The 27,555-nt window shown below is 38.8% G+C and overlaps 1 protein-coding gene across 1 annotated transcript in view; it reads right to left on the reverse strand.

Annotated features, from left to right (window-relative positions):
* Positions 1–802: 802 nt before the first annotated feature.
* The window catches only part of Ac3 (adenylate cyclase 3), a 33,794-nt gene continuing 7,041 nt past the window's right edge, over positions 803–27,555 (reverse strand). Inside the window, exons 2-9 of the mRNA XM_076777100.1 lie at positions 17,513–17,892; positions 14,311–14,595; positions 11,086–11,372; positions 9,996–10,324; positions 8,044–8,379; positions 7,403–7,708; positions 6,077–6,412; positions 803–5,793 (exon numbers count right to left, since the gene is read on the reverse strand). Coding sequence (XP_076633215.1) covers positions 5,611–5,793; positions 6,077–6,412; positions 7,403–7,708; positions 8,044–8,379; positions 9,996–10,324; positions 11,086–11,372; positions 14,311–14,595; positions 17,513–17,892 — 2,442 coding nt within the window. The 3' untranslated portion in view covers positions 803–5,610. The remainder of the gene's footprint in view (positions 5,794–6,076; positions 6,413–7,402; positions 7,709–8,043; positions 8,380–9,995; positions 10,325–11,085; positions 11,373–14,310; positions 14,596–17,512; positions 17,893–27,555) is intronic.

Here is a 27,555-nt window from a genome sequence, read left to right on the forward strand (position 1 = left end):
AGCTGAATCCATTTACGCGAGACACTCTGTATGTACATACATGCTCGCGAAAAGAAAATTTTTTTTACCTCGACGAAAATGTATTTTCTGCGACGTAACGATGCTCCAGGCCAAGGGCTCGCTGATTTATACGAAAAAAGAGACAAAAGAATTCGAGAATATTTTTCCACGAAGTGGCACGAAATTTTCCATAAAAAAAAATGATAAAAAAAGAAACGAATATCAAGATTTGAATTTTGTAACGTAATCGCGATCTTCGCTCTCGTAGGAACTAAACCATAAAACCAACGTAGACGCTGCAATCGACTCCGTTCGTTCGATTTTCTTCGGCCAGGTAATCATTTTTCGAGAAGCGAGAAGACAAAAGAAAAAGAAAAAACTTTTCTTCGATGAGTCGCTTCATACTGTAAAAAAAACTTTCGAATATGTTTGAAATAAATTTCAGAATAAAGTTCTTCCAACGATCCGTCGATTTATTTCCGTCCCACGCGGTGTCATCGATACTCGACCATTACAGTTTAATTAACAAAATTGAAAATCAAATACTAGTAACCTCGGACAGGTGCCTTGTTGAGATTTAATTCGTTGTAATAAAAAAAAGAAGCGTATACATTTCGTTTCAAATTGTTTAAAAGATTTCAATTTTCAAGCATTCAAAATTGAAAATTGCTATTTTTAGGAGCAATGGAAAGTAATGCACAATTTCTGGAGTCACTGACACGTCGCCATTATTTTGAATCGATTCGAAATATTTCGTGGACGCGATGGGGAGGGGGGTGATAGAAGAAAGAAATGGCGTCGGTTTACATCGGCAAAGGGGCCGTTTATTTTACAGTCGCGTGATTCCACTCGCCACCCGCGAGTCCCCGGCGTGTCCTCCACGTCTGAAGAAGTATACTTTGAAAGTTTACAACAACTGTTCCCTCTTCGTAGTCTCACATCTAAGGTACTAGGATATCTACAATGATATAATTCTCCTTACACGACTATACACACATTCGGGTCGTTTCACCCTCTTTTCGTAGTTCCGACGACATTGAAAGACAGCCTTCACTTCGTTACCCGCCATTCGTCCTTATAATACGCAACCTATGTACACGAAGTTCCTTTTATTGCTACTTTACAAGATCTCCGTCCGGTCTGACGTAAACGTTCGCGGGAGTGTACATATTTCGCTGTCTTCCTTTCGACTTTCCATCTTTATTCTCTCACGTATATGTGTAAGTGTGTGTGTGTGTGTGTGTGTGTGTGGAAATTGCGTGGACTGTGTCGATCCTGTCGAGCGCCGGATATTAACTGGAAGTACGCGATATCAGTGGAAAAGATTTGAGATCGAGTATCGCGTGACAATCCCATACCTATTTTTATTCCTTTGTGCGATTCCGAAACCCTGGCGAAGGTAAAACACCCTTCTAAAAGGAAACGATCGACAGAGTTGATAATACTGCCAACCTTGCTCGCCAGTATTCGTCAATTCATCGGAACGTCGAATCAAGACGCCTGTACAGTAATCCCCGCTTATACGAATCAATTTTTCCCCGCGTAGATGGAGTCATCTTCAAATATTTTCATTCACTGCGAATTACACGTCGAATCGGAGCAGTACTCGTGGCATATAGAACTAAATTTCACCCCACTACTGAAAATTAACAATTTATTGTTGTATTTTCTCGAAAGTATCATCAATAGATTAGCGAGACTCTCCCGATGAGAATGAGTCCAAACACGACACAATTCGGAGTAATTTTAGTTGCATGCTGTTTCAAAATTTTGAATTACGTGCAATTAGAAGTAGTCCGAATATAGTCGTGTTTGGATTCATTTTCATCGGGAGAACCTCGCCAATGCATTGGTAATATTTTGGTTCACGAAATAAAATTTTGATAATTTAATCCCACTACTGAAAATTAACAATTTATTGTCGTATTTTATCGAAAGTGTCATCAATAGATTAGCGAGACTCTCCCGATGAGAATGAGTCCAAACACGACACAATTTGGAGTAATTTTAGTTGCATGTTGTTTCAAAATTTTGAAACAACATATAACTAAAACTACTCCGAATATAGTCGTGTTTGGACTCATTTTCATCGGGAGAACCTCGCCAATGCATTGGTGATATTTTGGTTCACGAAATAAAATTTTGATAATTTGAAACGTACAATCGGGGATTACCGTAATTCGTAGGGCAAACTTGATCTTCCCAATGCAAGATGTTTAAAAAAAATCTGTTTGTGATTAGTAACCAAGATTCCCTCCACTTTTAAAAGTTTCGCTAAACGAATCGACAAAAAGTTCGATTCCTACTTTCCTTCGAAAGAGTTCGTTTCGAATACTTCGTGGTTCTCTATCGCTACGTCTACCCAGTCTGTCCGTTTTACGTCCCGCTTAGGCCGTGCTTTCTCGTTTCTTGATCACACCCGTTTTCTCTCCGTTTCCGCTCGTGTTTTTCACCCCCCAATCGGGCCGCACGTGAGTCACGAAAATATATATACATCGTTAGAAAAGAACATTTTGCAAGATTTGGCGCCCGATCGTTCGAGACACATCAAGGTACGTCGTCTCTTGCTAACGATCGTACGAATAAAACATTTTTCCTTTTTTTACTTAAAATTCAGAAGTGACGTTCTGTTACAAAAGAAACTGAGCACGAATACAAGAACTCGTTCCGACGTTTCATACTCAACTATAAAATTTCTGTACTCGATTATATCAGCGTGTCGCGCTGGACTAATTCCGGCTTCGTCGCTTTTACGAACTAATAGTTTCCGATAAAAGGATTAAATCGCGACCTCTCCCCCGTCGCGATCGTCTGTGCGTTGTAACGTACTCGAGTCATCTTGGTCTGTGATCAATTCGGCGACTGAAACTGTAGAAAAATAAATTATTATATCAGCGACCGTGTTCGGGTGTTATTTAGTCACCGCTCGCGCCGCGAACGAGCATCCTACGGATGACTCGATACGAGATGTTTCACGAAGCCCGTGACAATACGACCAAACGAATCTCGATCGGAAAATAAGACCAATTCGAAGAGCGACATTTCTCGATGAAAACTTTCGTTTTCGAATTATTCACGATAAAAGTTTCTCGATAAAACGTAGACTCTTGCGAATTGCTTTACCTCGATCCCAGAAATCGTTCGATGAGCGAGTAATGCCGGGGAACTTTATGAAATGCCTTGTATATTTGAGAAGTAAATCGTATCTAAGCTCCTAAGAAACCTCCTCCCCTTTAAACGTTTTCTAATATAAATCGGCGAATCTGTTCGCAGAAAAATATAGTTAAATTAAAAACTATAGAGATTGTTTCGCCAACGGCCCCGAGAAAATTTACTAAATATTTCGTGATTCGTAGTTCGAACGCGACGAGTACACGAACAATGTAATAGATAGCAAAATTCTGATCGGTAAGATTCTTCGTCGCTGTTAAATATGCAAGCACTCTTCCAATTCGTGATACAATTTTCATTAGAAAGGGTCTCTCTTCGTATGCGAAGCAGAAAGGAAAGCGTAGAGAACTGTTACGATTATGTTGCTAAAATTAATTTTGAAACGGTGCTTGTATCTTTAATAGCGTCATCTAAAACACACACCTAGATTATGAGATTTAGGAGTCCTCGTCCCTTCTTTGTATTTGCCCATCGACGAAGCAAATTTTGCACACACGCTCATTCGAGTTTCGATGATTTCCCACATTGTATTTTTCGTAAGTTCCACGGTGACGAGATTCGTCCAATTTCTACTAATTGTAAAGTTTACGGGGATACACAATTCCTTTACTTTCATGTTCGATAGTACTTTTCCGACAGTATCTATAACACACTTTTGACTTGTACGTAATTCGTATTACAATATAATCGCTCCAGTGACTCGGTTGTTACCAGTAATTACACCATAATTCAACTACTTAGTGCACAATCTCATCCGACGATTCAATTATTCCGACAATTAAACTTGTGAAATATGGTTTTTAATTTCTATTATAATAATGTTACGATGTAATTCGATCGTTGTAATAATTGAATCGTACAATTTCTGAGGAAAAATGGAATTTGGTTTAAATTTCGAGCCAGCCGGGACTCGAACCCGCCCCCACATCCTGGTTTCCTCCTTCGTTGCAAACAAGAACGCTACGCGCTCGGCCACCGAGGCCTCGTTGCGAATTTAGCCTTTTTCCAAATATTAGGTACACTCGCCCATTCACGGAAGATTCCTTGTCGCCTTATCGCGACCATTCGATCGAGATCGTAGAAAAGTACACAGTTGACGGTACCGATGATCGAGAAAACTCATTGTAGAGTGTGTTCTTCGATATTTAAAAAATACTGCAGAATTCAGGTATATCCACATGACTATTTCGACACAGTATTTTCCATATATATCGACGAACACCCTGCACGCCGAGAAAAATGGCGATTCCCCGCGAGCCACGCGCAGGAAGAGTCCTACCACTAATTGACCGTCTCCTGTTAATTAATATCGAACGTGCTCGTCGCGGGATCTAGAAAAATAGAGTCACGATCAGCGATCTACCACAACGATTACGATCTAGACACTTTCTTAAGTTACCTATCGATTCTAGAGCGACGAGAATGATCGACTTCGAAAATCTCGACGACTTGTTCCGCCATGTTGGAATAGACGCGAACTTTCTAATCGATATAAAACGTCTCTAACGATAAACTCGTCGATGCGATTCGATTTTCACTCCGGTTTTATCGATTTCTCGAACCTGGCCGACGAATCTTCTTGCTTCGTACCGCCATTTCGTAGTTCTACTCGAGATAGGACGCCTTTAAAGGCCTGACCCTAGCTAAAACAGGTTGACGTTTAAACGTTTCTTTCTGGGGGATTTTCATTCGAGAACGTATTCTTCTCTCGAATTGGAAACGGTAAATCTACGGTATTCTTCGATTTGTACCCTGTTCTTCGATGAACATTCTCGGCGAATCGACACGAGTAAACGTAACGGGTGTTGGCGGTTAGCATTTTTTTTTCAACGGTGGCCGACAGCTACGTTGACCATTCGACCAGAGCTGGGTCCTCTTTTCAGCGACTCTTCGTTTGAACACAGTTTCAAGAGCTCCTCGAGTTAGGCAAATTTCTCGTCAGTCGTCGACTACTCTACCGGAAAACGAATCGTAAGCTCGTGAAAAAATTACAAAACGAACGAAAGTCGATAGAAAATCTATTGGAAACGGCAAACGATCCGAAACTAAATGATCCTTCCGGTCGATAGAACCGATCAAAACCGCCCAGCTCTGTTTCCGTCGATCGTCACGTGCGACGACACTTCGATCCTTCGATTCCCGGAATTTGCCTTTCATCCGTTCTCGTATTCTCCGTGTATCTTTCATTTTCTAATTCCTTTTCTCGTCCTCCTCCGAGAGAACCGCTAACACACTTAGAGCTGCCTACGATTGTTCAAAACTCGTTCGAGAATTCCTCCCGAGACTGGCGTCGATTCGAGCCTCCGAGGCCTCGTTCGTCGTTTCTTCTCGACGATTCCTCGAATCCTCGAGAGGGTTTCTTCGAGGTGCGGAGAGAAACAATTCTTCGCGAACGAGGAAGAGTTTGCGTTGAAGTGTTTAGAGCCTTCGAGTAGTAGCCTACTGGTAGATGATGGGATGAGTAGGTTCGACAGGCAGGTCGCTGTCCAGGTTCAAAGAGACGCCATCTTTAGACACCAAGTAGTGGGTCAGCAGCTGACCCTTTCCCTTCACGAACACCAGACCGCGCTGCTCGAAACCGAAACCGAAGGGCTCCAGGATCCTCCGGGTCTCGTCTGTGACCTACCATCGAAACGTCAACGTCAGAGTTTTGGAATTTCGTTGAGGCTTTCAAAAGTTTTGATTTTAGAGATTTTTCAACTGTTTTCAAGAGTAATGTGAGGTCCTGATGATGACAGATGGAAAGTCGAGGAACGTATATATATTAATGGAAGGTCGATCGAGCGCTTGCGAGAGAGACAAGAGCGTAGCCCTCTGGTGGCGAGTACGGGAGGCGATGAACACAGTAATATTTTTAAATTTTCAAGAAAAGGTCCACGAACTTTGAACGTCGAGACGATTATACCTGGATACAACCAACTTTCCCGGTGCTCTCCATCCTGGAGGCCACGTTCACAGTGTTGCCCCAAATATCGTAATGGGGCTTCCTTGCTCCGATCACTCCAGCTGTTACGGGGCCGTGATTGATGCCCATCTTGAGGACAAAATGGTTGAAACTCTGCTCGTTGATGCTGGACAAAGCCTTCTTCAGTTCCAACGCGAACTCCACCAGGTTGGAAAGGTGGCACCATCGCGGGAGATCGTCGGGATCGTCGGACTCCATTATTCCCGACGCTGCCATGTAGGTTGAGCCTATCGTCTTTATCTTGATAATGTCTTTGAACTTATTTTGATCGAGTATCTAGAAGAAAAGGCCTCTTTAATATTTAAAGACTTTACGATATTCGATGTAGGACTGGAAGGTCAAATCCCCATTCAGAGTTGGGTAAATTTTTCAAGCAGACGCCATTTGCAGAAGTCTGTTCACAAAGGCGGGAAATTCGAATCTCGGAAAGGGGAACATTTACTTCTCAACAATCTAATATTATCATTTACAATTACAATTGCACCGCGATTGAACAGACGCCATTTGCAATGTACAAGTCAACCCCCAAAGGCGGGAAGTTTGAATCTCGAAAAGGGGAACATTTACTTTTCAACAATCTAATATTATCATTTACAATTACAATTGCACCGCGATTGTACAGACGCCATTTGCAATGTACAAGTCAACCCCCAAAGGCGGGAAGTTTGAATCTCGAAAAGGGGAACATTTACTTCTCAACAATCTAATATTATCATTTACAATTATAATTGCATCGCGATTGAACAGACGCCATTTGCAATGTATAAGTCAACCCCCAAAGGCGGGAAGTTTGAATCTCGAAAAGGGGAACATTTACTTTTCAACAATCTAATATTATCATTTACAATTACAATTGCACCGCGATTGAACAGACGCCATTTGCAATGTACAAGTCAACCCCCAAAGGCGGGAAGTTTGAATCTCGAAAAGGGGAACATTTACTTCTCAACAATCTAATATTATCATTTACAATTGTAATTGCACCGCGATTGAACAGACGCCATTTGCAATGTACAAGTCAACCCCCAAAGGCGGGAAGTTTGAATCTCGAAAAGGGGAACATTTACTTCTCAACAATCTAATATTATCATTTGCAATTATAATTGCATCGCGATTGAACAGACGCCATTTGCAATGTACAAGTCAACTCTCAAAGGCGGGAAATTTGAATTGTGAGAAGAGAGAAGACTCGTTTGCAACGATCTAATATTATTATTTGCAATTATAATTATAGTATCGTGGAAAAATCTCTGTGAAAGTACCAACCGCGTCGAAATCGGAGATGACCTCGTTGAGAAACCTTAGACATTCGAGGCCCTGATTGTTGATGCTCTCCTCGCTGTAAAAGTCCGCGAAGTTTGGCATGCTGGCGAACAGGACGCCCACTTCCGCGTAGCTCTGGCTGTAGAGGTCGTCGTGGTGTCTGGCTCTGGAGAGGAAGTAGGCGGCCACGTGCGGCGGCAGGATGTTGTATATTAGAGCGCCGTTTCTACGCTTCATGTCCGCCGCTCTTTCCCTTTGGGCGATCACCTCGCGTCCGCGAAGGTACAGCATCCTCCTCGCCTTTTCCGCCTGGAAAAATCGATCGAATCGTCGTAGATCGGAACCCTCACCCTCTTTAACCTTTACTGTTCCACCGAGCATGCATGTCAGGCATTTTGAATTTTTAAATATTATTAGTACAACGTCGATCGAACTTTGCGCCTTGGTAGCTGGGCAAACTCTGAAATTGTTTCGAGTATTTTATTTATCCCCATTTTTCTATCCTGGTTTTCTATAAAAGGAATGATCGAATACTTAGTTCCCCGTTGCATCGTACGTTTCCTCTAATTGTCTCTGGCTTTAGTGGTAGGGTAAATTATGATTGAGATAATAGTGGTAACGAAGAATAGAACGTCGTTACTCACGTATCTGGCGACGACGACCAAAGAGGTGGCCACGTAGAGCAGGGTGGTCGAGAGACTGTATTTGGATGGAAAGGGTGCTGGGTCGATGTGCGACGAGGCATAGTTCTCCCAATCCAACCGCCCACCGAGTAGCCAGATGTTAATGAAACACTGGGCGCCAGCGATGCCATACATCAGGTACGCCTTGCCGAGGTAACATATGTAGGTCGGCATTGAGATCGCCACCAGCGCGAGAACACCGATGTACGTATAATACGAGGGATACGGGCATCTCGGCGACAGAGTTGTGGAGGCGTTAAAGGGCGGGATGGCTTCCTCGATGACGACACAGTTGCTCTGTGAAACGTTCCAGAGTTCACTCGAAGGGGTTCCCACCGCAAACGTCACACGAAACATAAATGTCGGTATTTAGTCGTAAATACCGGTATTATGCCGGTAAATGTCGGTATTTTAGTCAACTGAAATTCGTAAATACCGGTAAATTTTGGTATTTATTCTACTGAAATTCATAAATACCGGTATTATACCGATAAAAGACGGTATTTAGTCGCTAAGAATTCATAAATACCAGTACCTCGCCTATATTTGCCGGTAATTTTTTCAAAATTTTCCTTAAGTAGAGATCGAATACCGGTATTATTTTCTTATCGTTATCTAGTTCATCTATCTGCATACATAACAACGAACCCGAAGACACTCGAACGAAATACCGAAATAATACCGGTATTATACCGATAAAAGACGGTATTTAGTCGCTAAGAATTCATAAATACCAGTACCTCACCTATATATGCCGGTAATTTTTTCAAAACTTTCCTTAAGTAGAGATCGAATACCGGTATTATTTTCTTATCGTTATCTAGTTCATCTATCTGCATACATAACAACGAACCCGAAGACACTCGAACGAAATACCGAAATAATACCGGTATTTATTTAGGTATACGGTATTATAAAGGTACTGGTATTTTGGTATTGCATCAGTTTCGTCATTTCGTTTTACGTTAATTTGGAACACTATCGAACGATCCATTTGAAGGAAGTTGGAAACAAAAATTAATTAACATTTGACTAATGATAAAATGAAGCGAAATTGAATTACGTGTCAAGTTACATCCTCGTTTCATTACGAGCCCGATAATTGCGAGCCAATATCTCTCCAAACAGAAATTTCCGCCTCTAGTAAAAGATACGCAATATTTCTAGGTAGCGCGGCGAGTTTCATTAAAATCGGCGCGTATTACTTGGAGTGACGGTCCCTTGTTAGCGATATTCTCATTTCCTGGTCTCGTTTCAACCACTCTGCGCTCAGGTCACTCCCTTAGGGATCTTATTAAACTTGTACACCTATTACATTCATCAGCAGTCGTCTCTCAGACGGTCCGCAATATCATTATAATTCCTCAATTATTTTTGCCTCGATGGTACGAGACTGCGCCGCATTTTAGCTAACGATAAAAGGAATTAAATGCGATACGAAATTACTTTATTATACGGGTGACGTCACCATTCCGTAGAAACTATAAAACAGTAAAATCAAGAAGGTACTCGAGAGGAAAGAAAAGAAGAAAATTAATGAATATAAAAATACATTACAACGATGATTTACTATAAATGTAAAAAAAGCTCATTTCTTATAAATTGAGTTTATATTATTAATACTTCTCTATCGGTTTCGTAATTAAGTATTACTTCCCATTGATATTAAAAAAACAAAAAGATCTACTTCGTGAATACACAGTGTAATAAACAACATTTAAAAATTCATAGGAAACAAGAATCTTCCATTATAACGTACGAATACGAGTTTCGAGTAATTATTGTAGGTGTTACACGGTGCAAGGTGTACGGTTATATGCTGTAATTAACCTAAATTTGGTATACAACCTGACCCTGATGCATACATTTCCAAATTCGAAGTATGTAAACGATAACGCCGTTTATGATCGTACCATGTCTAAAAGCAGGAAATTGCTTAGGGAGAATGTCATCATCAGTGCCAGGGCTCTCCTCAGCCACATAGCCTTGACAGCGCTGCCCAAACAGGTGGCACCTGCCAAAACGACCGCAAACAAGATAACCACCCCCAAGCCACCCCACGTGAAAGGTCCCCAGGGCTGAAACCTCCAAACTGGGACGGCGCAGATCATCACCAAAGGTCCGCCGATAAGGGACAAAGGGGAAAAGGCTTCTTCCGCGTGAAGGAACGCTGATTCCACTTTCGCGTCCTTGAATCTCAGCGTCAACCAATGGGTGTGCCCCTTCAGGTCCGCCACCCCACCTGCAATTCACATAACTGCATTTCTGAATTCATTAATTAGAATTTCTAAATATTCTTCGCCAAAATACGCGTCGTTTGCAATTCGAAACATTAAAATCCTCCAATCCGTTCGGGAGTTATGTTAAATTTCAGGGGAATCATTCAGGCACTGGTCAGACAGTATACTTTCGGTAAGGAATTTTTTTCTCGAATGTGCGTAGGATTTCGTGGGTATGTCTATTCACCAAAAATGGTTGTAATTAACCCCTCTAGGTAAAAATAATTTTTTTAGAGTGATTTGAAATTTTTCAATTTCGCTGAAAATTTCAGCACCTACTCGAATTTTTTTCTCGAAAGTGCGTGGGTATTCGGGGATATATCTATTGACCAAAAATGATTATAATTGACCCCCGCAACGGAAAATAATTTTCCCAGAACGATTTGAAATATTTTAATTCTGCCGAAAAATTTCCGCACCTGTTCCGTAAAAAAGGATAGAAGCGTATACTTTTCTCGATTTTATAGATATCAAAGACACAGGGAAAACAATTTTTTCACAAAATACATAATCTTCGAGGTCGTCATTAATCGATACTGAAGCAAGAACGTATAAAAATAAAAGCGTTAAGATAATTATTTATTTATACACCATACAAGATGGTTAGCATGAAAAGAAAATAAGATTTCACGATCATGAGTGAAAATAATATTTTTACAAAGTCACGAAAATTGAACTTTCAGTTTCTGCCCTCCTCGGAACGTTCTATCTAGAATTTGCTTACCTTTGCTATCGAGCTCCTTCCTCAGCCTCTGCCTGAACTCCTCGGAGTCCTCTTTGTTGGTTCGTCCGTCCCCCGCGTTCTCCATCGTCCTCCTCGAGGACTCTGTGTCGGTTAGAGAAGCCAGACTCTTGGTGACCGCGGGTTTGAAGGGCTTCAGTGCCCTGACAATGAAGTAAGTGACGATACCAGCCTTCTGCAACGCCTCTTCTCGGTCCTCGCCGTGCGCTGGCTCGACCTCGAACTCACCGTTCAGGAAGCTCAGAGTCGCGTTCGAGATGTGCACTCTCCTTCAAGTATTTATCGAAGAATATAAACCCTTTGTTTACTCGATCGCTCGAATTATTCGCGGAGGAGAAAATCGATTTTGGAGATCCGCCGTTTACGGTCTCAAAAGCGTTTCCCAACATTTGTGCAATGGATTCAATATTTTTAATAATTAAATTACTATTCTTGATTTTCGTCTTATTTCGGATTCCAGAATCTCCCATTAATTTGTCTCTTTATAGTCAATATTGACTATATGAAAATTCAATTATTTATTTGCTTTAAAATCAGCCACCCTTGACGATTAGGCAAACTTTTCTCGTTTAATTTATTTCTGTCAGCCATCTTTTTTGTTCGTTCAATTTTTCCTGATAAAACTAATGCTCGTATACAGGGTGTTCGGCCAACCCTGGGGAAAATTTTAATGGGAGATTCTAGAGGTCAAAATAAGACGAAAATCAAGATTACTAATTTGTTTATGGAGGCTTCGTTAACAAGTTATTAACGTTTAAAGTTCCGACCATACTGAATTTTTTTCTCGAAAATGCGCACGATTTCGGGGGTATGTCTATTCACCAAAAATGATTGTAATTGACCCCCACAGCTAACAGTATTTTTTTTAGAACGATTTGAAATATTTTAATTTCGTCGAAAAATTTCACACCTTCTCGAATTTTTTTCTCGAAAGTGGGTAGGATTTCGGAAGCATGTGTATTCACCAAAAATGATTGTAATCGATCCCCACAACCGAAAATAATTTTTCCAGAATGATTTGAAATTCTTTTTAATGAAGCCTCAGTGAAGAAATTTATATACTTGATTTTCGACTTATTTTGAAATAATTTCGTGACTCGTAGTCTGAGAAGTAATCTGAAGAATGGCGACAGTTCTGGCTCGACTAAAGAATTGTTAGGGGGTGAGTTGCGTCGAACGCCTCGCCCTTTAATACGGCCGGGGTAAAATAAAAAAAGAAAAAAAGTACGACAAGGCATTAAAAACTGCTCGCGAGGCGTTTCGCTGTGTAATTAACGTCAAAGATATACGGCTCGGAGTACGCTCATTATGTGTCCGCGAGCGTCAAGGACGCGTTTTACACGTCTACACATCGATATCATTTTAACGTGACGTGAAATTCCACCCCTGCACGTGTGCTGGTAGCTTTTTCACGCTTCCAGCGAGCCCGGGCCCCTTTGTTTCGACGGTCTCGAAAAGCGCACAAGTGTAAACGGGGTTAAGGTGGACAAAGAAACGGCGATGATTGCAAACATCGAAAATTATTAGCGCGAACGGCGATCGGAAAAGAAAAACTTTCCAATCCGGCGTTCGTGCAACTTCCACCCTTCGAACAGCGACAATAAATACGTAAATGATTAATTAATTCGTGTGATTGAATAGTTGTAGAATGTTTGATCGAATCGGTGGGTGGGAATCGATTGGAAAATTATGATTATCGAAATTTCATCGATTGCTGTTTCTTTGATTTTATGCACGAGGAAAATCCGATTTAGTCTCGTCTCGAGGGAGAAATTACTCTCAGGTGGGACGTTGCGGAGTAAAAATATTGAATTGAAGCTTTAAATACACGCTTCCTATACTCTTTATTTAATAACGGCATCTATCTGATAACTATAATAGCAGACGCATCCCCGTTGTACTTTTAATACGTGAACCTGAACTATGCTAAAATTACCACTGCTCTCTAGATTTATTGCCTCGATTCGAGTCTATTTAAAACGCGATCTGAAATTCTAACCGCCCCTATCGAAAATTTTGTTCTTCTAATCTTTGCAAATTCGAAATTAAATCGTGACAAATCCACCCTCGTCCTTGATTAGAGCTTCCTCTTTCATTCGATCAATTTACCCTCCCACTCTTATATATGTTACAGTTTATTAAATCCACCCTTTAGTTCTCACCCTTAGAAATTCTGTTCTGTCGTGCCGGGGGCGGGATTGAAGATTCTTTTGTGATTTTTCCTTGCTCGAGTTAAAATTAAAAATTCAATTCCGGCGATCCCCCACCTGCCACCCACCCTGACCTCGGGTAATCTTTTATTCTCGCTGGGTGAGTACGTATGCAAATATAACTACTGCCGTGCTTGAATTCTCACTGAGATTTCAATCTACCACGCCTCGAAATTAAGAATTCAATTGTAATAAATTTAGCCCCCACCCTCGCCTTAAACATTCTTCTATCGGGGCAGATATTTTCAAATTGCATTTAAAAATCTCGCAGAGGGTGAATATTAATTTGAATTTAACTGTTCCTGTTTCTCCAACTTTTTGTTTTTTTTTGATAAATTCAACCCCTACCCTTATTTAAACGCGTCTTTTATCCAGGGGCGAATGTGTATAGAAAATTAACTGTTCTAACATTGATTTTGTCTATCTCGAATCGCGATGAAAAACTTAATGGCGATCAATTAACCCCCCACCCTCGTCTCCGAGCAATCTTCGTTTGTTCACGCGGGGTAAATATTTTCGTTAAATTAACTGTACTGGTCCCCTAATTTCTCCACCCCGTTTATACGTGGTGGAACTCTAAATAAGAAGTTTACTTCCCAAAAATTATTCCACCATTCAAATAAACATTTTTTCATTCCTTCGTTTCTACAACAGTTGGGGTTGCTGAAAATTCCATAGCAGTAAAAATCTTTCCCGAGTTGAGGGGAAATCTCCCCATTCCTCTTCGTTATAAAAAATAAAAGATATTAACACCGAACAGGAGAAAAATTATTCAAAGAATATAAGAGTAAACTTGTCTACAATACTAAAATTTATATAAAATTATAGATCGAGTTTTGCTCGACAAAATCATTTATTATAGTTAATGTCAAATAAGAGTAATATTTGCAAATACTAATTTTGACGAGTCGTTGAGCAAAGGAAGAAGGACAGTTACTGCTGTGGAATTTTATTTAACGATTCGAAAGCTCCACCGTTGCCAAAAAACGAGTCTCACCCCGCCATTCCGCTGCTCTCCATTTTGTTCGCCAGCTCGACGTCCTTGCTGTAAACATCGAACTGCCATTGTCGCTGGCCGAGCACCCCCGCCAAAACAGCGCCGGTGTGTATGCCCACCCTCATGTCGACAGGGCTCTTTGTCGTCTGTTGAACATACTTGATGGCGTCCACCATGGACAGGCCCATGTAGACACAGAGAACAGCATGGTCGGGCCTTTCCACCGGTGCTCCACTTATGCAGTAGTAACAGTCACCCAGGATCTTAATTCGCAGCTGTTCGTACCTAAAAATTTATTTACCCTTGCAATCAACGTCCATTAATTAAAAAAATTTTTGAGACTATACACAGTGTCCCAATACTTATGATATATCCAGAATTTAGTAGGTTATTTATGCAAAATCGTGTAGAAAATATTTAATAAGAGTAGTAACCAAAATTCATTGTAGATATTTCTAAACATTTATTTCTCCCTGCAATCAGCATCGAATAATGTAAACAATTTAAGAGACTATACAGGGTGTTCCAATAATTATAATACATCTAGAATTTAGTAGGTTATTTATGCAAAATCGTGTAGAAAATATTTAACAAGAGTAGTAACCAAAATTCATTGTAGATATTCCTGAACATTTATTTCTCCCTGCAATCAGCGTCGATTAATTAAAAAAATTTTAGAGACTATACACAGTGTCCCAATAATTATGATACATCCAGAATTTAGTAGAATATTTATGCAAAAGTGAGTAAAAAATATTTAGCAAGAGTAGTAACCAAAATTCATTGTAGATATTCCTGAACATTTATTTCTCCCTGCAATCAGCGTCGATTAATTAAAAAAATTTTAGATACTATGCAGAGTGTTCCAATAATTATAGTACATCCAGAATTTAGTAGGTTATTTATGCAAAATCGTGTAGAAAATATTTAATAAGATTAGAAATGACAAAGTGTGATTGCGGTGGTAATTGAATAATAAAACCCCACACGTGCGTTCGTTGGGACGGTTTTTAAGTAGAATATACCAGCATGAGCGTCGTGTTATTGACTATACTACTGGGAATTTGCGACTGAAGTCCTTGCGTGGAAACGGGGTTGAGTGGCGAGGATTTAATTTTAGAAAAAGGGAAGGGAAGAGGATTTAATTTTTCGCCTCGTTCCGGGGCGCTGTTTGTTAAATAGAAAGAAGCTACATGTCAAGGAGCGTTACAAGTGGGAACTTTGTGGATTTATACATCGACCCGTACTACTGACATTCGTATCGTCCCGGTGGCGAATTCGCTGATCGATACGTCTTTCCGGAAGATATTCCTTTTAATTATTTCCCTCGGTTTCCACCCTCTCTTAGACAAATTCTCGCCACGAACAAATCGCGTATTCAACAAATTAATAAAATTAAAAATTAATATAAATTCCATTCAAATTCTCGGGTATTGTTTTCTACATTCTTGAATATAAGTCAAATAAAATTTTCGAAAATTCAGGTTCTCTTTCTGTTGCGAATATTACCAAATTTTAGTACTCCAAATAATTGCAAAAAAATATCTTCGAAACAATTGTAAATAAAAATGTCAGAGTGTGTATAATAGTGGATATAATTTTATATCAGTTAAAAAATATATTCATACTTTTTAAATTCATTTAACGACAAAATTTCGACGAACGTGGACCAAAATGGCCGTCTAAGGATCAAAGGGCCAACCTGTTGATTTTTATCGGTAAATGTCTAAGATTTTTGTCAATCTCTGTGCAATAATCTCACAATTACTGCTTAGATCTGTCGTTGAATCAGGTTTACGATTAACGTCGGTGCCTTCGGACGTATCGATTCCTCGAGAGGCCCGCGAAGGACTTCGAAACGGAGAAACGAGTCGACGGAATATCCCGATAAAGTCAATTTCGCGGCTGGCAATTCCAGGATTTTCATTATCCGCCGGAAGGGTGGTTCGCGTGGAACGATTTCGCGACGGTTCGATCCGGGTCGGTCGAGTGGATCGCAAACGAGCCACCCCTCTCGCGTCACCATTGTTGTCGATTAATTCGTTTCTCTTTCGCGCCTCGGTAATCGTTCATCGAGCAGAACTAAAATGAAAGAACGCCAGAGGAGACGTCGAAACCATCGAACCAGATTTTTATTAGCAGAATTAATGAAATGAGACCTGTTCAGAGGGTGGTTTCATCCCCAAAATACAGGGTGTTCGGCCACCCCTGGGAAAAATTTTAATGGGAGATTCTAGAGGCCAAAATAAGACGAAAATCAAGAATACCAATTTGTTAATTGACGCTTCGTTAAAAAGTTATTAACGTTTAAAGTTCCGCACGTACTGAATTTTTTTCTCAAAAATGAGCAAGATTTCGGGGGTAGGTCTATTCACCAAAAATGATTGTAATTGACCCCCACAGCTAACAATATTTTTTTCAGAACGATTTGAAATATTTTAATTTCGTCGAAAAATTTCACACTTTCTCGAATTTTTTTCTAGGATATGAGTAGGATTTCGGCGATATGACTCTTCACCAAAAATGATTGTAATTGACCCCCGTAACCAAAAATAATTTTTCCAGAATGATTTGAAATTGTTGAATTCAATTGTTAATAACTTTTTAACGAAGCCTCCATCAACAAATTGATATTCTTAATTTTCATCTTATTTTGGCCTCTAAAATCCCCTATTAAAATTTTTCCCAGAGGTGGCCGAACATCCTGTTTAATATTTTTTATATATTTGCATATCAAGTGCATATTAGTTCTTCGATAATTAAAATTCCCCATAAACGCGCAGACATCATCATAAAATTTATCTTATCAAATTAAAAATTTTGTTCACGGTGAAAATCTTTGTATCGTAAATGAAAATGATTAAAGAGAGTTTAATACAAAATGGAGAACGACGGCAAAGCGTTGGATTAGCAGTCCCGAGTCGTCAGACGCGAATCTAATTGAAAATGTTTGAAGCTGCTCGTAGCTGAAGCTTTGAGGGGAACGTGCGTGGAATACAAAGCAATTAACTCGACGAGTACGGTTGGTTTGGACTCTGCCTCGAGGATACGTCGCTCTCTGCGTCTGCAAGGCAACTTCGTACCACGATTGCAGTTATTAATATAGAATCACTCTTCCGTTAAAGATTATACTATACCATTCGAATGCAAAGAGTCCCTTGTAAATATTAAAAATTATTTCGAACAAGTAATTGCAACGAACCTCTCGCTGAGCTGATCGAACCGTGCAAACAGCTCGTTGAGGATCTTGACGAGCTCGCTGGCGCTGTACGTGGAGGAAATGGCCGTGAAACCGACGATGTCTGCGTAGAGGATCGAGACGTTCTCGTGCCTGGACATGTAGATCTTCTTGAACTGTGTGTCCAGCGAGGCGCCCAGGTCCTGACGCATTTTCACGGCCACGTGTTCGGGGAGGACGCTGAGCAACAGCCTTTCTTGCTCGGCGCTTTGCTCCTCGATCACCAGCTGGACCTCCAGGCTCTGTCTGGTCTCCAGGAAGGCTCGACGTTGCTGGAACTCCGTCAACGAGTAGCTAAAAGTCCCCAGGAGCATCGAACCGACCGACAGCATCACCGTCAGCACCTGTACGAACATTTAAAAAGGTCGTTTGAGACTGTCGAAAATGTAAACTGTTCGAGTACAATTACTTCTTCGTTCTTGAAGACGATACATGAAGTTTTAGGTCTGGGGTAGTTTGAGTGTTGTATATTTGCATATTATGTGTATTACGTAGTTTTTTGAGAATTAAGATTTCCCATAAATGCATACACATCTGCAGTCTAATTATTGCCACGAGTTCTGTGAAATTGGATACTGCATGCCCTAAAATTTGTCTTATCTTTTAAATTTTTCGTGTTCTGTGTTGGAATATGGGAACACGAACTTTAAAAGAATTCTAATAGATTGCAGACAAAATTTGATGGGACACAATTTCCCATAAAACGAGCAATATTAAAGTTGAACCGTACAGTGTTTTTTTACACGTATTTTTGCATAGACCAACGAAATAAAAAATCATTATTTTTCACTCCGATACAATGAAAAAGAAAGAAATTAAATACGAGATATTCTAAAAAAATTCTAATATTCCGGGTAAAACCATCGATGTTTCCATAGATAATCCTCTGGTAAAAGCGTGGATGAATCATAAGATGGCACCGAACGCGTTAATAATTCACAAAACACGCGATGCTATGCAAATAGGGTGTTCATGAATAAAAGAAATTCTCTTCTATCGGAAAGCTAGCAAGCATACGTTTCGCACGAAGCATAATTAAAATTACGAAATGGAATTTATGTTAATACAAATATTCTAGAAGCACAATATTTTATTGCACTTGCGCGTTTCTGTACTTCGATAACTCCGTTAGCTCGAGTAGGTCTATGCTTCAAAGTATGCAAAGTGTAATGTTCTGCCACCCAAATGACCTTATGCTTCAATATCTTTATGCCTCGATGCTCCAATGACCTGGTGACCCAATACTTAGCTAGTCCAACGACCCCCATGACCTAGTACCCAAACATTCGAGCGACTAAGCACCCGCGACAACCTTACGACCATAATATTTTACATGCCACTGACCCGATACTCTAATTCCAGTCTGAACCACTGCATACAATTACTCCACTTTTCCAGTATTTCAACACTTCGATACCTAAATGTTCCCATACATCAGTACCTTTTGTATAATACTATAATACTAATCATCTCTAAGTATTTTAACACTAGAACTAACGACAATTATAGCAAATTTATACCAAAGAAATTCAAACAATAGATACGCGAAGAAATTTATAATTGAATGGAAATAATTGTTTACTCATTCTGTTATAGAAAATTAGGATAGTTTCAAAAATTCAGTCGAGTAAGTTTTTTACAAGTTTTATTAGAAATTACGAGTCACTTTGACCACTTTCTATAGTTCTAGTGTTAACACTCGAATATAGAAATGTGCACGAATGTTGCAGTCTGTTAATAATAATACTTAATCATCTCTAAGTATTTTAACACTAGAACTACCTATAGCAAATTTATTTACACCAAAGAAACAATAGATACCCGAAGAAATTTATAATTGAATGGAAATAATTGTTTACTCATTCTGTTATAGAAAATTAGGATAGTTTCAAAAATTCAGTCGAGTAAGTTTTTTACAAGTTTTATTAGAAATTACGAGTCACTTTGACCACTTTCTATAGTTCTAGTGTTAACACTCGAATATAGAAATGTGCACGAATGTTGCAGTCTGTTAATAATAATACTTAATCATCTCTAAGTATTTTAACACTAGAACTACCTATAGCAAATTTATTTACACCAAAGAAACAATAGATACGCGAAGAAATTTATAATTGAATGGAAATAATTGTTTACTCATTCTGTTATAGAAAATTAGGATAGTTTCAAAAATTCAGTCGAGTAAATTTTTTACAAGTTCATTAGAAATTACGAGTCACTTTGACCACTTTCTGTAGTTCTAGTGTTAACATTCGAGTATAGAAATATGCACGAATGTTGCAGTCTGTTAATAATAATACTTAATCATCTCTAAGTATTTTAACACTAGAACTACCTATAGCAAATTTATTTACACCAAAGAAACAATAGATACCCGAAGAAATTTATAATTGAATGGAAATAAGTGTTTACTCATTCTGTTATAGAAAATTAGGATAGTTTCAAAAATTCAGTCGAGTAAATTTTTTACAAGTTTTATTAGAAATTACGAGTCACTTTGACCACTTTCTGTAGTTCTAGTGTTAACACTCGAGTATAGAAATGTGCACGAATGTTGCAGTCTGTTAATAATAATACTTAATCATCTCTAAGTATTTTAACACTAGAACTACCTATAGCAAATTTATTTACACCAAAGAAACAATAGATACGCGAAGAAATTTATAATTGAATGGAAATAAGTGTTTACTCATTCTGTTATAGAAAATTAGGATAGTTTCAAAAATTCAGTCGAGTATATTTTTTATAAGTTCATTAGAAATTACGAGTCACTTTGACCACTTTCTGTAGTTCTAGTGTTAACACTCGAGTATAGAAATATGTACGAATGTTGCAGTCTGTTAATAATAATACTTAATCATCTCTAAGTATTTTAACACTAGAACTACCTATAGCAAATTTATTTACACCAAAGAAACAATAGATACGCGAAGAAATTTATAATTGAATGGAAATAATTGTTTACTCATTCTGTTATAGAAAATTAGGATAGTTTCAAAAATTCAGTCGAGTAAGTTTTTTACAAGTTTTATTAGAAATTACGAGTCACTTTGACCACTTTCTGTAGTTCTAGTGTTAACATTCGAATATAGAAATATCCACGAATGTTGCAGTCTGTTAATAATACTTAAATATAGTAGCAAATCTGTACTCTGGTATTTAAGTATTGAATACTCCATTAATCAAATATATCAGTCTAATTATTCGTAATACATCGATGCTTTGATATTTAACAAGTTTAATACACCACTAACCACACAGACAAGTATTCTAACGATCTAGTGCTATAATGTACTAGCAGTACTTAACTACCACAGTACTTCAATGCTTGAGTGCTTGAATATTCCAACCCTATAATACAGGGACACGTTAAAGCTCTAACTCCCCTGTGGCTTAACAGACCCGGTAGTCTGGCACATTAATACCTCGATGACTTAGTATACGAACGTCTTAAGACACCCAAAGCGTACATCAACGTCTCCACCGATACTCCAAATACATTATCGAGTACTAATTTCGAAAAATCACGAGGACAAGAACGTTCGTAGCTAAAATACACTTCTCACTCTTTTGTTGAAATCTCCAATCTAACGAAACTCTGCTAACGAGTAAAAAATGTTAGAATTTTTCTACTTTTACCCTTGCTCTGACTTATCTTTTTGATATTTTCTCGCGAGTCTCTGAGACTCTTCGCGCTTCCTTCATCCCTTTGTTTCGCGTTACTAAATTACATTCTCCCCATTATAATCGAGTTCTCCGATCGCAATATAATTTTCCTCCTAATTCTGATCCGTAGAAAGACCGGGGTGGTTAAATATTTTTTCGAATAAAAATTCAACCGATATCGCGGGAGCGTTCTATAGCACAGAGAGAGTCCGTGATACGATAAAAGCGTCGTTAAATTTCCGAGAATGCCGGATCGATAGGCCACTTTTGTTCCAGAAGTCAGCCGATCGTGTCGGTTCGATTCAAACGGCTCTTGCCTGTTCCCAGCGCTTTCAAACCCCCTCCCCCCCCCCCATCGGTCCGCGGATGACGTTTCAAATTTGTTTGGACGAAAATGAAATTGCTTCCCTAGTCGGGGAAAACGGTGTCGCGTCATCCGTGAAACAGCCCCGACGTCTCGCATCACCGGGAACAGACGACTTGTGCTTTTAATTTCACATATTTCACGGTATATCGGCAGAACTGCGTTTGATTTCCCCGACATACACCAGCCTCTCTATTCACGTTTTTCTTCCTACCGTTTTATGACGTGTGACGTGCGAAAGCAATGGGAGGAAAACTTCGTACAAACACCCGGGACGCCCTATATACACTCTGTTGTTGTTAACTAGTATTCGTACATTATTATGGGTGATTTATAAATGAATCTTTCCCCGTTTTTTGTGAATTTTTTCTGTCATTTTTATCAAATCTGTTTATTACTTCTACGCACGAAGTAGTTTTTTCTCCATTTTTCTTTTTTAGTATTTAATTGCATCCTACAAAGTTTCATTCATTAACATATACTCCTGTATAATATATACACTATATTTTGGTGATTCGCTGTAAAGAAACTTTCCTCTTATATGAGAATTTTTTCCACTTATACCAAATGTTTATTACACTGTGTTATACATTTTTATTTACACAAAGTAGGTTTTTTATTGTTAAAATACCTGTTAGAGAGTACAATAATTATTAAACAGTGAAGAACAATCCCCAAATTCGTGTTTTACGTGTTTTTTTTTCTCCGAGCGGTAACCCATCCTGCGCTGTACGCGGATGATGCTGCACTTGGATGACCGGACAAGGACCAACGTATCCAACGTAGCACGACCGCTCACAAGTATTATTTTTAATTTAAACCCTTAAATATCTCAACGTATGAAAAAATAGGTTCACACCAGCGGCTCGATTCATAAGAAGCAATTTTTTTTTTTTCATTCACTGAAGCGAATCACCATTATAGTGTACGAATACGAGTGGGAGTAACCGTGCACCTTTTTATAGGCAGCTTAATGTCGCGTCTGCTTGCTAAGTCATTAACGACTTCATCGTCGACTCGTATTTTTTCTCGAACAGTTTTTTCCCTTCTTCAAGTAGCGTTTATTCGTTATTTAATCGTTTATTTCTCGAAAACGTGAACAAGGTATTTTACAAAAATTCATTTTATTAATATAAACTGTTTCTCTGCAACTTCGCTCGAATAATTATTACTGCTGTTGTGGTAGAGCTCGTATTAATTTAAAAAATACGAGATCAACCCTTGTCGAAAGTATTTAATTAGAAATCTGATGAGAATTATCGAGTGTTTTTCATTTTCCATGGCGTTGGACGAGTCGATTTCGAATCGCGACGCATCCAGTGCATCGGGGTGCAAGCACCCATACCGAAAGGGTTGACGGGCCCCCAGTCAACCCCGAGGAGGGTTGATTAAGCAGCCACGGCGATCATTGCGATTATCGTTGGAACCTGACGTAAGCCTGGCTTTTCCGTCAACTGAATGGCTTTCAAAGAAACGTTCCTGCCATTGAAAACCGATCGGATGTCGTGCATGGAAAGGCGACGCTCTGCCACTCTCTTCGCCTCTCTCTCTATTTTAAACTACCATTGACCGAACTCTACTCGAGTGTCACTAACGATAGAGCCACGTGGCGCGACGCGAACTTTCGCTTTCGCGATCAGGGCTCGTTCTAGGAAAATTTGTACGGCAATCTCGTTATGGCCAACCGTGTGTGTATTTTAGGGTAACCGTGAATGGAAAACGAGATTTCGTACGCCGTCGATCGAGTTAGAAAATTGATCGTTCGTTGATTGCATCGAATAGGAAATCGGGTTATCGCCAGGTCGAAATTTTCGCTCGATTCTCCGATCGAATTCTTTTCGAATATTTCATGATACAACGCGGTGACAATCTCTCGTGAAAACTTTGATTTTACTCGATTGGAAAACAATTGGAATTGTCTCATTTGATTCGTGAATTCTATTTTTTCTACGAATATTATCGCTCGAGTTAGAAAATTGATAGTTTGTTGATTGCGTCGAATAGGAAATCGGGTTATCGCCAGGTCGAAATTTTCGCTCGATTCTCCGATCGAATTCTTTTCGAATATTTCATTATACAACGCGTTGACAATCTCTCGTGAACACTTTGATTTTATTCGATTGGAAAACTATTGGAATTGTCTCATTTGATTCGTGAATTCTATTTTTTCTACGAATATTATCGCTCGAGTTAGAAAATTGATCGTTTGTTGATTGCGTCGAATAGGAAATCGGGTTATCGCCAGGTCGAAATTTTCGCTCGATTCTCCGATCGAATTCTTTTCGAATATTTCATGATACAACGCGGTGACAATCTCTCGTGAAAACTTTGATTTTATTCGATTGGAAAACAATTGAAATTGTCTCATTTGATTCGTGAATTCTATTTTTTCTACGAATATTATCGCTCGAGTTAGAAAATTGATCGTTCGTTGGTTGCGTCGAATAGGAAATCGGATTATCGCCAGGTCGAAATTTTCGCTCGATTCTCCGATCGAATTCTTTTCGAATATTTCATTATACAACGCGTTGACAATCTCTCGTGAATACTTTGATTTTACTCGATTGGAAAACAATTGGAATTGTCTCATTTGATTCGTGAATTCTATTTTTTCTACGAATATTATCGCTCGAGTTAGAAAATTGATCGTTCGTTGATTGCGTCGAATAGGAAATCGGGTTGTCGCCAGGTCGAAATTTTCGCTCGATTCTCCGATCGAATTCTTTTCGAATATTTCATGATACCACGCGGTGACAATCTCTCGTGAAAACTTTGATTTTACTCGATTGGAAAACTATTGGAATTGTCTCATTTGATTCGTGAATTCTATTTTTTCTACGAATATTATCGCTCGAGTTAGAAAATTGATCGTTCGTTGATTGCGTCGAATAGGAAATCGGGTTATCGCCAAGTCGAAATTTTCGCTCGATTCTCCGATCGAATTCTTTTCGAATATTTCATGATACAACGCGTTGACAATCTCTCGTGAAAACTTTGATTTTACTCGATTGGAAAACAATTGGAATTGTCTCATTTGATTCGTGAATCCTATTTTTTCTACAAATATTATCGCTCGAGTTATCTCTGTTCGCCATTTTAAGACGTAATTTTCCACAACGGTTTGGTAATCGATACTCTATTCGTTCGATGAGATATTGCCAGCGAAGCCACTGGAAAACAGTATCAATACAGAGCTAGTCCCGAATTTAAAGGTTTCTCCGTTGCCAAAGTATGTAATTAAGATCGTTTTTGGTCGGATGAATCCATTTTAACCTAGATGGATTCCAGGATATTTTATTAGAGGGATTTAACTCTCTTTGATTCCATGTTCAATTTTTACAGAGGCATCATCGATCACCGAGATTTTTCTTATGAATTTTCTTTCCTCCCTTATTTTTAGCAAGTATTTTTGTTTATTACATTGTGTTATACTTTTTTTTATTTACGAAGTAGCTTTTTCTTAATATTAATAGTTAAGATAGAGAAGTATTGATAATATAAACAAGAGCATAGAAATATCAAGAATGCGTGGGATTTTTCTCAAGCGGTAACCCATATCCTGTATTGCACGCGGCTAAATGATGCTGCAACTTCGATAACCAGACTCGAACCTACTGTACCCAACGTACCACAACTGCTGACATTATCTTTAATTTGAACCCTTAAATACAAAAATACCACCGACTCGATTCATAAGAAAGAACATTATTCCCCCCCTATTTAAAATGAATCACGAAATACGAGTGAGAGTAACTGTATTTATTATACTCGAGCCTTTCCTCATAAAAAATTTACTAAAATCAGTCAACATATCGCTTTCAAAATTATTGGAGGACCCAATCCATAGGGTCAAAATCGTTTTTCTTTTTATACAGCTTGCATAGACTGATCTATAAATATAAAAAAACTATTTACGATACTCAACGAACCGTAAGAATTTGCGTGCAGACCCTCCGGCTTTTAATAACTTACGAATGTCCAAGCAAAATATTTTTCACAAGCACGAAACAATTATCCACGAAAGATACAGGGATAAATTTTCTTCTCAAACCGTAGGAGCCAGATTTAGGGTACCGCCGGTGAATTTTCACGACTTATCCGGGGGCTGTGACTCGTTTTGCAGCAGAGTATTCGATAGATGGGTAAATTGCGTGGTTTCGCTGGCTTTTAGAAGACGATCGTTACGTCTCATTACGGTGCAAAAACTTCCATTAATTTTTTCAGCGAACGACCGCAATCCTGCAACAATGTGCAGGGGCATTCATTATTATTATTTTTTTTTCTCTTTTCCTTTGCGCGGGAAGCGCGCCACTCGAAACTTTCACCGACGTTTAAGTGGGAAACTGCATCGCCGTTGCGTTCCGTTTTAGCGAACAATTTTCCAGCTCGTAGCGGTGGAACGTTTGCGCCGGGAGGATTCGCGAAATTCTCCCGTGGGGGAGCAGCTTTTAATGGAAAACATCGCGGAGACCGCCGTGCAGAAAATTGCAAAGCCAGGAGACGCAACAAGCTGCGTCTCGAGAAATCCTGCGAACGAGATTGCGGATTTATAATCGTTACGCGAGAATCCTCCATACTTTTACGGAGTCAGTTTGCAAGGATTCTCGTCCCGGGTAATTACGTCGGGCTTATTTCGTATAACTTCGTCCCCAGAATCTCTAATTAAACATTTGCCATCAAATATTGGTTGGAATTCAACTCACCCTGAAAGTTCCAAACTTAGTATTATTATTCACTTATTTGATAAAATCTCTACTTGATATCCCTATTCTAAATAGAATTTTTAAATTGTCTTTCAATTTCGATAAATCCATTATTGTTTGAATTTTATTTCGAATGAATATACAGAGTGTTCGGCCAACCCTGGGAAAAATTTTAATGAGAGATTCTAGGGGCCAAAATAAGACGAAAATCAAGAATATCAATTTGTTGATGGAGGCTTCGTTAAAAAGTTATTAACGTTTAAAGTTCTGCCAGTTCCGAATTTTTTTCTCGAAAATGAGCAAGATTTCGGGGGTAGGTCTATTCATAAAAAATTATTGTAATTGACCCCCGCAAACGAAAATAATTTTTCCAGAATGATTTGGAATTTTTTAATTTTTGTCGAAAAATTCACACGTTCTCGATTTTTTTTCTGGGAAATGAGTAGGATTTTGGAGATATGACTCTTCACCAAAAATGATTGTAATTGACCCCTGCAGCCAAAAGTATTTTTTCAGAACGATTTGAAATTTTTTTTTTCGTCGAAAAATTTCAACACATACCCGATTTTTTTTCTCGAAAGTGGATAGGATTTTGGAGGTATGTGTAATGACCAAAAATGATTGTAATTGATCCCCGTAACCGAAAATAATTTTTCCAGAATGATTTGAAATTTTTGAATTTAATTGTTAATAACTTTTTAACGAACCTTCCATCAACGAATTGATATTCTTGATTTTCGTCTTATTTTGGCCTCTAGAATGCTCCGTATGGAATTCTTACATTTTGTGGGTGATTGAGTTTGTAAAATTAAATATTTTGAATTATTATTTATTTCGAAACGGTAGAATTGAATGGAATACTGAAACTATCAAATTTCGAAATACACTTTTGTACACTTTTGCGAAATAAATTTGCATGTTTCTCTCGCTACTGTAACTCCATTTTCCGTTTCCAGCTTATTTGTATAACTTCGTCGACAGTGCCATTAATTCAATATTTCGCATCGAGTGTATTTCAAACTTGAAATTCTGTTTCCCACGGTGCCTGAAAGCTGTCGAATTAATCCTCGCGATTCGTCAAATAAAATTTTCAAACTGTAAAACTAATATCGAAAGTCGTGTTCTCGTAAATTTTTGAAATTTTTCAATCAATCCGAGTTTCCAGCTTTCAAAAATACATTGAAACAAATTCTAAAAATCGATAAAAATATCCTTCGAAATATCCTCTAAATAACCTACAAATTATAAAATTGAACTAAAAAATTATTGCTTCA

This window comes from Colletes latitarsis, chromosome 11 (genome assembly GCF_051014445.1).
Source record: "Colletes latitarsis isolate SP2378_abdomen chromosome 11, iyColLati1, whole genome shotgun sequence".
NCBI classification, from domain to species: Eukaryota; Metazoa; Arthropoda; class Insecta; order Hymenoptera; family Colletidae; genus Colletes; species Colletes latitarsis.